General features: G+C 47.4%; 1 protein-coding gene across 1 annotated transcript in view; it reads right to left on the reverse strand.

Moving 5' to 3' along the window:
- Positions 1 to 12,266, reverse strand: part of LOC110527031 (probable E3 ubiquitin-protein ligase HERC1) — a 241,573-nt gene that overhangs the window by 75,815 nt on the left and 153,492 nt on the right. Inside the window, exons 55-60 of the mRNA XM_036964527.1 lie at positions 11,186 to 11,399; positions 10,391 to 10,596; positions 7,520 to 7,647; positions 6,708 to 6,844; positions 3,829 to 4,029; positions 3,134 to 3,264 (exon numbers count right to left, since the gene is read on the reverse strand). Coding sequence (XP_036820422.1) covers positions 3,134 to 3,264; positions 3,829 to 4,029; positions 6,708 to 6,844; positions 7,520 to 7,647; positions 10,391 to 10,596; positions 11,186 to 11,399 — 1,017 coding nt within the window. The remainder of the gene's footprint in view (positions 1 to 3,133; positions 3,265 to 3,828; positions 4,030 to 6,707; positions 6,845 to 7,519; positions 7,648 to 10,390; positions 10,597 to 11,185; positions 11,400 to 12,266) is intronic.

Below are 12,266 nucleotides of genomic sequence, written 5' to 3' on the forward strand. Positions count from 1 at the left end.
GAGACTAAAAACATGATGATATCTAGTGACCCAGTGCTATAGGAGATACACAGGAGGAGACAGAGACTAAAAACATAGTAGTATATCTAGTGACCCAGTACTATAGGAGATACACAGGAGGAGACAGAGACTAAAAACATGAAGATATCTAGTGACCCAGTACTATAGGAGATACACAGGAGGAGACAGAGACTAGAAACATGAAGATATCTAGTGACCCAGTGCTATAGGAGATACACAGGAGGGGACAGAGACTAAAAACATGACAATATCTAGTAACCCAGTGCTATAGGAGATACACAGGAGGAGACAGAGACTAAAAACATGATGATATCTAGTGACCCAGTACTATAGGAGATACACAGGAGGAGACAGAGACTAAAAATATGATGATATCTAGTGACCCAGTGCTATAGGAGATACACAGGAGGAGACAGAGACTAGAAACATAGTAGTATATCTAGTGACCCAGTACTATAGGAGATACACAGGAGGAGACAGAGACTAAAAACATGAAGATATCTAGTGACCCAGTACTATAGGAGATACACAGGAGGAGACAGAGACTAAAAACATGAAGATATCTAGTGACCCAGTACTATAGGAGATACACAGGAGGAGACAGAGACTAAAAACATGATGATATCTAGTGACCCAGTGCTATAGGAGATACACAGGAGGAGACAGAGACTAAAAACATGAAGATATCTAGTGACCCAGTACTATAGGAGATACACAGGAGGAGACAGAGACTAAAAACATGATGATATCTAGTGACCCAGTGCTATAGGAGATACACAGGAGGAGACAGAGACTAGAAACATAGTAGTATATCTAGTGACCCAGTACTATAGGAGATACACAGGAGGAGACAGAGACTAAAAACATGAAGATATCTAGTGACCCAGTACTATAGGAGATACACAGGAGGAGACAGAGACTAAAAACATGAAGATATCTAGTGACCCAGTACTATAGGAGATACACAGGAGGAGACAGAGACTAAAAACATGAAGATATCTAGTGACCCAGTGCTATAGGAGATACACAGGAGGAGACAGAGACTAAAAACATGATGATATCTAGTGACCTAGTACTATAGGAGATACACAGGAGGAGACAGAGACTAGAAACATAGTAGTATATCTAGTGACCCAGTACTATAGGAGATACACAGGAGGAGACAGAGACTAGAAACATGATGATATCTAGTGACCCAGTGCTATAGGAGATACACAGGAGGAGACAGAGACTAAAAACATGATGATATCTAGTGACCCAGTGCTATAGGAGATACACAGGAGGAGACAGAGACTAAAAACATGATGATATCTAGTGACCCAGTGCTATAGGAGATACACAGGAGGAGACAGAGACTAAAAACATGATGATATCTAGTGACCCAGTACTATAGGAGATACACAGGAGGAGACAGAGACTAGAAACATAGTAGTATATCTAGTGACCCAGTACTATAGGAGATACACAGGAGGAGACAGAGACTAAAAACATGAAGATATCTAGTGACCCAGTACTATAGGAGATACACAGGAGGAGACAGAGACTAGAAACATAGTAGTATATCTAGTGACCCAGTACTATAGGAGATACACAGGAGGAGACAGAGACTAGAAACATGATGATATCTAGTGACCCAGTACTATAGGAGATACACAGGAGGAGACAGAGACTAAAAACATGATGATATCTAGTAACCCAGTGCTATAGGAGATACACAGGAGGAGACAGAGACTAAAAACATGATGATATCTAGTGACCCAGTACTATAGGAGATACACAGGAGGAGACAGAGACTAAAAACATGATGATATCTAGTGACCCAGTGCTATAGGAGATACACAGGAGGAGACAGAGACTAAAAACATGATGATATCTAGTGACCCAGTGCTATAGGAGATACACAGGAGGAGACAGAGACTAAAAACATGATGATATCTAGTGACCCAGTACTATAGGAGATACACAGGAGGAGACAGAGACTAAAAACATGATGATATCTAGTGACCCAGTGCTATAGGAGATACACAGGAGGAGACAGAGACTAGAAACATGATGATATCTAGTGACCCAGTGCTATAGGAGATACACAGGAGGAGACAGAGACTAAAAACATGATGATATCTAGTGACCCAGTACTATAGGAGATACACAGGAGGAGACAGAGACTAAAAACATGATGATATCTAGTGACCCAGTGCTATAGGAGATACACAGGAGGAGACAGAGACTAAAAACATGATGATATCTAGTGACCCAGTGCTATAGGAGATACACAGGAGGGGACAGAGACTAAAAACATGAAGATATCTAGTGACCCAGTGCTATAGGAGATACACAGGAGGGGACAGAGACTAAAAACATGAAGATATCTAGTGACCCAGTGCTATAGGAGATACACAGGAGGGGACAGAGACTAAAAACATGAAGATATCTAGTGACCCAGTACTATAGGAGATACACAGGAGGAGACAGAGACTAAAAACATAGTAGTATATCTAGTGACCCAGTACTATAGGAGATACACAGGAGGAGACAGAGACTAAAAACATGATGATATCTAGTGACCCAGTACTATAGGAGATACACAGGAGGAGACAGAGACTAGAAACATGAAGATATCTAGTGACCCAGTGCTATAGGAGATACACAGGAGGAGACAGAGACTAGAAACATGACAATATCTAGTGACCCAGTGCTATAGGAGATACACAGGAGGAGACAGAGACTAGAAACATAGTAGTATATCTAGTGACCCAGTACTATAGGAGATACACAGGAGGAGACAGAGACTAAAAACATGAAGATATCTAGTGACCTAGTACTATAGGAGATACACAGGAGGAGACAGAGACTAAAAACATGAAGATATCTAGTGACCCAGTACTATAGGAGATACACAGGAGGAGACAGAGACTAGAAACACAAAAGTTGAAACTAAGGTATAGGACCAACATTAGATAATGTGTTAGTTTCTATGTGGTGTTTTGTCCCTATTATTATTTATGGGCATCGATGACCACGACTGCTCCAGTCTCCAGAGGTATAATATAATATAATATAATGTGATATAATATAATATAATGTGATATTATTATATAGAGATAGTGGTGACCTTATGGGCATCGATGACCACGACGGATCCTTTCTCCAGAGGCTCTTTGGTGCCAATCAGCAGCTTGCCGTCAGCGTAGCCCACGGCGAACGGCCTGTCCTCACTGTACCAGGCGATGTGGATCACTGACACTACGACAGAAAAACAACAAACTTCAGGTCACGGAACACCTACGTTGAACCGTCGTCGTGCACACGAAAAAAATATATCAAAACGGTCAGAAGTCTAAATCGGGAGAGTCACAAATCAACACGACTTCAGATCAGTGTATTAAATCCTGGAAGTAAGAAAAAACAAACATATGATCAACGACACACAAGAGACACACACACGTCACAGTTATGTGAAATCTGGGGACATTATTATTATTATTTTTTTTAACCTTTATTTTACTAGGCAAGTCAGTTAAGAACAAATTCTTATTTTCAATGACGGCCTAGGAACAGTGGGTTAACTGCCTTGTTCAGGGGCAGAACGACAGATTTTTTTACCTTGTCAGCTCGGGGGTTTGAACTTGCAACCTTCCGGTTACTAGTCCAACGCTCTAACCACTAGTCTACCTGCCTCCCCTCCACTCTAACCACTAGTCTACCTGCCACCCCTCCACTCTAACCACTAGTCTACCTGCCGCCCCTCCACTCTAACCACTAGACTACCCTGCCGCCCCGTGCCAGCCCACCCTCCAGACTACGTACCATCTTTCCGGTAGCAGTGCTCCAGCTCGGTGCGCCGCATGGTGCAGGCATCGTGGACCTCTATAAGGCCCAGGGATCCATCCATACGCCCTACCAGCAACACATCTTTGGGTTCCCCGCACCACAGGGACACGGCTTCTCCGTCCGGCCAGGCCAGAGCTGACACCCAGTGGGGCTGCACGTCCAGAAGACCTTTCCCACCTGGTGGAAGGGGTCAGAGTGGAAAGGTTGAAAGGTCAGATAGATTCTAATAGAAACCACAGGGTCAGATATATTCTAAAAGAAACCACAGGGCCAGATAGAAACCACAGGGTCAGATAGATTCTAATAGAAACCACAGGGTCAGATAGAAACCACAGGGTCAGATAGAAACCACAGGGTCAGATAGATTCTAATAGAAACCACAGGGTCAGATAGATTCTAATAGAAACTACAGGGTCAAATAAAAACCACAGGGTCAGATAGATTGTAATAGAAACCACAGGGTCAGATAGAAACCACAGGGTCAGATAGATTCTAATAGAAACCACAGGGTCAGATAGATTCTAATAGAAACTACAGGGTCAAATAAAAACCACAGGGTCAGATAGATTGTAATAGAAACCACAGGGTCAGATAGAAACCACAGGGTCAGATAGATTCTAATAGAAACCACTGGGTCAGATAGATTCTAATAGAAACCACTGGGTCAGATAGAAACCACAGGGTCAGATAGATTCTAATAGAAACCACAGGGTCAGATAGATTCTAATAGAAACCACAGGGTCAGATAGAAACCACAGGGTCAGGTAGATTCTAATAGAAACCACAGGGTCAGATAGATTCTAATAGAAACCACAGGGTCAGATAGAAACCACAGGGTCAGATAGATTCTAATAGAAACCACAGGGCCAGATAGATTCTAATAGAAACCACAGGGTCAGATAGATTCTAATAGAAACCACAGGGTCAGATAGAAACCACAGGGTCAGATAGATTCTAATAGAAACAACAGGGTCAGATAGATTCTAATAGAAACCACAGGGTCAGATAGATTCTAATAGAAACCACAGGGTCAGATAGATTCTAATAGAAACCACAGGGTCAGATAGAAACCACAGGGTCAGATAGATTCTAATAGAAACCACAGGGTCAGATAGAAACCACAGGGTCAGATAGAAACCACAGGGTCAGATAGAAACCACAGGGTCAGATAGATTCTAATAGAAACCACAGGGTCAGATAGAAACCACAGGGTCAGATAGAAACCACAGGGTCAGATAGAAACCACAGGGTCAGATAGATTCTAATAGAAACCACAGGGTCAGATAGAAACCACAGGGTCAGATAGAAACCACAGGGTCAGATAGATTCTAATAGAAACCACCAGGTCAGATAGATTCAGATGATCTGGGCTGTAGGGCCTCCTTCCTGGAAACGGAACCTGAGTCCCAAATGGCATCTTATTCCCTATAAACGACTTGTGACCAGGGTCCATAGGCCTCTGTTTTAAAGTAGTGCTCATGGTAGAGAATAGGGTGCCATTTGGGAGTCAGGTCCCACCTCCACTACACAGACCTCCCACCTCCACTACACAGACCTCCCACCTCCACTACACATACCTCCCACCACCTCCACTACACAGACCTCCCACCTCCACTACACAGACCTCCCACCTCCACTCCACTACACAGACCTCCCACCTCCACTCCACTACACAGACCTCCCACCTCCACCTCCACTACACAGACCTCCCACCACCACTACACAGACCTCCCACCACCACTACACAGACCTCCCACCTCCACTACACAGACCTCCCACCACCTCCACTACACAGACCTCCCACCACCTCCACTACACAGACCTCCCACCTCCACTACACAGACCTCCCACCTCCACTACACAGACCTCCCACCTCCCACCTCCAGTACACAGACCTCCCACCTCCACTACACAGACCTCCCACCTCCACTACACAGACCTCCCACCCCCCAACTACACAGACCTCCCACCTCCACTACACAGACCTCCCACCCCCTCCACTACACAGACCTCCCACCCCCTCCACTACACAGACCTCCCACCTCCACTACACAGACCTCCCACCTCCACTACACAGACCTCCCACCACCAGTACACAGACCTCCCACCTCCACTACACAGACCTCCCACCTCCACTACACAGACCTCCCACCTCCACTACACAGACCTCCAACCTCCACTACACAGACCTCCAACCTCCACTACACAGACCTCCCACCTCCATCCCTCTGGTAGATGACGCTCAGAGGACTAACCACAGACCTCCCACCTCCATCCCTCTGGTAGTTGACGCTCAGAGGACTAACCACAGACCTCCCACCTCCATCCCTCTGGTAGTTGACGCTCAGAGGACTAACCACAGACCTCCCACCTCCATCCCTCTGGTAGTTGACGCTCAGAGGACTAACCACAGACCTCCCACCTCCATCCCTCTGGTTGTTGACGCTCAGAGGACTAACCACCAACTAATAACAGGTTTCAACCCAAAACACCTTCCTAACTATTCAGTAAAATAGGGTTCCATAACGAGACCAAACACTCAGCAATTCTAGTTAAAGGTCACAACATACTAACAAAAAAAGATTTCTGAACATGGAATAGTTACAGTGTGGGTGTGTGTGTGTGTGTATATATATGTGTGTGTGTGTGTATATATGTGTGTGTGTGTGTGTATATATATGTGTGTGTGTGTGTGTATATATGTGTGTGTGTGTGTGTGTATATATGTGTGTGTGTGTGTGTGTGTGTGTATATATATATATATGTGTGTGTGTGTGTGTGTGTGTGTGTGTGTGTGTGTGTGTGTGTGTGTGTGTGTGTGTATATATGTGTGTGTGTGTGTGTGTCTCTCTCACCGTTGACCTGCCAGATGTTGACTAGTTTCTCCATGGCAGCTGCCAGGTATTTCCCTGTAACGCTCCAGACCAGAGGAGACAGACTGGGGTCCCCTGGGGAACCAAGACACTGCCCACCCTCCTCTGGAGAACCAGCACTGTGGACAAACACACACACAAATATACACAGAGACATGCAGAGAGAGACACACAGAGAAACACAGAGAGACACAGAGAGAGATACAGAGAGACACACAGAGAGACACACACACAGAGAGACACAGAGAGAGACGCAGAGAGAGATACAGAGAGAGACACACAGAGAGAGACACACACAGAGAGACACAGAGAGAGAGACACAGAGAGACACAGAGAGAGACACACAGAGAGACACACAGTGAGACACAGAGAGAGACACACAGAGACACACACAGAGACACACAGAGAGACACACACAGAGATACACACACAGAGAGACACACAGAGAGACACACAGAGAGACACACAGAGAGACACAGAGAGAGAGACACAGAGAGACACAGAGAGAGAGACACAGAGAGACACACACAGAGAGACACACAGAGAGACACACAGAGAGACACACAGAGAGACACACACAGAGACACACACAGAGAGACACACAGAGAGACAGAGAGAGAGACATTAACATTTTAGTAATTTATCAGAAGCTCTTATTCAGAGTGACTTACAGTCAGTGTATTAGATAGCTAGGTGAGACAACCTCCTATCACAGTAAGTAGAGAAGTCTGTAGTAGACTGAGAGGGTTAGGGAAGCCTGTCTCCAGAGGTCAGAGGTGAGAGGTGCTGCTTACGTCCTGTTGAAGACGCAGGTCAGTTGGAGGGTGTACTGGTTCTGAGTAACGCTCCACACCCGGACTGTTCCGTCGTTACCGCTGGTGGCCAGCAGGCCTTTCCTACTGCACCAACCACACGTGATCACCTGGAGGAAACAGGCCGTAATGAAGCCTTTATACGGCCTACCCTAACCCTCTACCCCTAACCCTTTCCTACTGCACCAACCACACGTGATCACCTGGAGGAAACAGGCCGTAATGAAGCCTTTATACGGCCTACCCTAACCCTCTACCCCTAACCCTTTCCTACTGCACCAACCACACGTGATCACCTGGAGGAAACACACCACGTTTCACACGCCGTAATGAAGCCTTTATACGGCCTACCCTAACCCTCTACCCCTAACCCCTACTCACCCTAACCCTCTACCCTAACCCTCTACCCCTAACCCCTACTCACCCTAACCCTCTACCCTAACCCCTACTCACCCTACCCCTCTACCCCTAACCCCTACTCACCCTAACCCTCTACCCTAACCCTCTACCCCTAACCCCTACTCACCCTAACCCTCTACCCTAACCCTCTACCCTAACCCCTACTCACCCTAACCCTCTACCCTAACCCCTACTCACCCTACCCCTAACCCCTACTCACCCTACCCCTCTACCCCTAACCCTCTACCCTAACCCCTACTCACCCTACCCCTCTACCCTAACCCTCTACCCATAACCCTCTACCCTAACCCTCTACCCTAACCCCTACTCACCCTAACCCTCTACCCTAACCCCTACTCACCCTAACCCTCTACCCTAACCCTCTACCCTAACCCTCTACCCTAACCCTCTACCCTAACCCCTACTCACCATAACCCTCTACCCTAACCCTCTAACCTAACCCCTACTCACCATAACCCTCTACCCATAACCCTCTACCCTAACCCTCTACCCTAACCCCTACTCACCCTAACCCTCTACCCTAACCCCTACTCACCCTAACCCTCTATGCCTAACCCTCTACCCCTAACCCCTACTCTCCCTAACCCTCTACCCTTCTACCCTAACCCCTACTCACCCTTAACCTCTACCCTAACCCTCTACCCCTCTACCCTAACCCTCTACCCTAACCCCTACTCACCCTTACCCTCTACCCTAACCCTCTACCCCTAACCCTCTACCCTAACCCCTACTCACCCTAACCCTCTACCCTAACCCTCTACCCTAACCCCTACTCACACTAACCCTCTACCCATAACCCTCTACCCTAACCCTCTACCCTAACCCTCTACCAATAACCCTCTACCCTAACCTCTACTCACCCTGACCCTCTACCCTAACCCCTACTCACCCTAACCCTCTACCCTAACCCTCTACCCATAATCCTCTACCCTAACCCTCTACCCTAACCCTCTACCCATAACCCTCTATCCTAACCCTCCACCCTAACCCTCTACTCACCCTAACCCTCTACTCACCCTAACCCTCTACCCTAACCCCTCCAGTACTCACCCTAACCCTCTACCCTAACCCTCTACTCACCCTAACCCTCTACCCTAACCCCTCCAGTACTCACCCGAACCCTCTACCCTAACCCTCTACCCATAACCCCTCCAGTACTCACCCTAACCCTCTACCCATAACCTTCTACCCTAACCCTCTACCCATAACCCCTCCAGTACTCACCCTAACCCTCTACCCATAACCCCTCCAATACTCACCCTAACCCTCTACCCTAACCCCTCCAGTACTCACCCTAACCCTCTACCCTAACCCTCTACCCATAACCCCTCCAGTACTCACCCTAACCCTCTACCCTAACCCCTACTCACACTAACCCTCTACCCATAACCCTCTACCCTAACCCTCTACCAATAACCCTCAACCCATAACCCTCTACCCTAACCTCTACTCACCCTGACCCTTTACCCTAACCCTCTACCCTAACCCCTACTCACCCTAACCCTCTACCCTAACCCTCTACCCATAATCCTCTACCCTAACCCTCTACCCTAACCCTCTACCCATAACCCTCTACCCTAACCCTCCACCCTAACCCTCTACCCTAACTCTCTACTCACCCTAACCCTCTACCCTAACCCCTCCAGTACTCACCCTAACCCTCTACCCATAACCCTCTACCCTAACCCTCTACCCATAACCCCTCCAGTACTCACCCTAACCCTCTACCCATAACCCCTCCAGTACTCACCCTAACCCTCTACCCTAACCCTCTACCCATAACCCCTCCAGTACTCACCCTAACCCTCTACCCTAACCCCTCCAGTACTCACCCTAACCCTCTACCCTAACCCTCTACCCATAACCCCTCCAGTACTCACCCTAACCCTCTACCCTAACCCCTCCAGTACTCACCCTAACCCTCTACCCATACCCCTCCAGTACTCACCCTAACCCTCTACCCTAACCCTCTACCCTAACCCTCTACCCTAACCCCTCCAGTACTCACCCTAACCCTCTACCCATAACCCCTCCAGTACTCACTCTAACCCCTACTCACCCTAACCCTCTACCCTAACCCTCTATCCATAACCCCTCCAGTACTCACCCTAACCCTCTACCCTAACCCTCTACCCATAACCCCTCCAGTACTCACCCTAACCCTCTACCCTAACCCTCTACCCATAACCCCTCCAGTACTCACCCTAACCCTCTACCCATAACCCCTCCAGTACTCACTCTAACCCCTACTCACCCTAACCCTCTACCCTAACCCTCTATCCATAACCCCTCCAGTACTCACCCTAACCCTCTACCCTAACCCTCTACCCATAACCCCTCCAGTACTCACCCTAACCCTCTACCCATAACCCCTCCAGTACTCACCCTAACCCTCTACCCTAACCCTCTACCCATAACCCCTCCAGTACTCACCCTGCTCTGGTGAGCCTCCAACTTCACAGAAGAGCACTTGCGCAGGTCACCCGCCATGTCGGCAAAGGTTTGCGGCCGGCTCTGGTTGTCTCTGTCGTGAGCGGCCAGCGTGCGGACCAGCTGCTGAGCGGCCCACTGACGGTGTCCCGAGGACAGACGAGAAGACAGGCAGCAAGCAGCCAGCGCGTTGGCCAGCTCCAGAGGTCCTACAGCAGTGGGATGATAGGAAGGATGGGTATACAAATGTGCAATTAAACCTGCTGGAACCAAAACAAAAAGGGGGTGGAAGAAGGAACGGTGAGTGAGTTTTATTTTTGGGGGGGGGGGGGGGGGGGGGGGGGGAGAGGATGTTAATTATAACATAACATAATGAATGGTCCAAAACACTACGGTGATAATGACAACTAGCACGAGCACTGTGGAGGCTAGCACAAAATGCTAACAACAGCTAGTAGCTACATGTCTGTATGTACTGTCATCCCGTGCAGACAATCTGAATATACGAGGCGACTACAAATCTATAATCACTGCCCCCCCCTCCCCCCCCCCCCCCCCCCCGCTGCCCCCCCCCCCCCCCTGTTTCAACCATTTCTTAAATTAAACATTCTAAATGAGCTGAGAAATATCTTTGTTTATCCCATAATGCAATTTTACAAACAAAACGGACATAGTCATTTACAAAAACTCTATTGAATTGTGACTCCGCCGCATAACGACGACAGACAACGTGTGACAGTATCGCAAGGGTCTAGAAATCTCAGAGGACCACAGAGGCCGACTCCGGGTCTCACGAACCTCTCTTCTCCGCGTCAGCCTTGTCATAGTTGGGTCTGAGCCGGGCCCCTTTATCAGCGAGTAGGGCCACGAGGGCCTGGGTGACCACGAAATTGGGTGACGTCACCAGTTTGTTCTCCTCGGCCACGCCCCTCAGGAAGCTGGGGAGGAACTTCCTCTGGACGGGGTCGTCTACCGTGGTCAGGTTCATCCCCGTTGCCGCCGAGATCAGGTTCTAGAGACGGGTAGATATACAGGTTCTAGATCAGTCAGAGGAACCCTAACACGCTAGATCAGGTTCTAGAGACAGATAGATATACTGGTTCTAGAGACAGATAGATATACTGGTTCTAGAGACAGATAGATATACTGGTTCTAGAGACAGATAGATATACTGGTTCTAGAGACAGATAGATATACAGGTTCTAGATCAGTCAGAGGAACCCTAACACACTAGATCGGGTTCTAGAGACAGATAGATATACTGGTTCTAGAGACAGATAGATATACTGGTTCTAGAGACAGATAGATATACTGGTTCTAGAGACAGATAGATATACAGGTTCTAGATCAGTCAGAGGAACCCTAACACGCTAGATCGGGTTCTAGAGACAGATAGATATACTGGTTCTATAGACAGATAGATATACAGGTTCTAGAGACAGATAGATATACTGGTTCTAGAGACAGATAGATATACTGGTTCTAGAGACAGATAGATATACTGGTTCTAGAGACAGATAGATATACAGGTTCTAGATCAGTCAGAGGAACCCTAACACGCTAGATCGGGTTCTAGAGAGAGATAGATATACTGGTTCTAGAGAGATAGATATACTGGTTCTAGAGACAGATAGATATACTGGTTCTAGAGACAGATAGATATACAGGTTCTAGATCAGTCAGAGGAACCCTAACACGCTAGATCGGGTTCTAGAGACAGATAGATATACTGGTTCTATAGACAGATAGATATACAGGTTCTAGAGACAGATAGATATACTGGTTCTAGAGACAGATAGATATACTGGTTCTAGAGACAGATAGATATAATGGTTCTAGAGACAGATAGATATACAGGTTCTAGATCAGTCAGAGGAAC

This window comes from Oncorhynchus mykiss, chromosome 26 (assembly GCF_013265735.2).
Source record: "Oncorhynchus mykiss isolate Arlee chromosome 26, USDA_OmykA_1.1, whole genome shotgun sequence".
NCBI classification, from domain to species: Eukaryota; Metazoa; Chordata; class Actinopteri; order Salmoniformes; family Salmonidae; genus Oncorhynchus; species Oncorhynchus mykiss.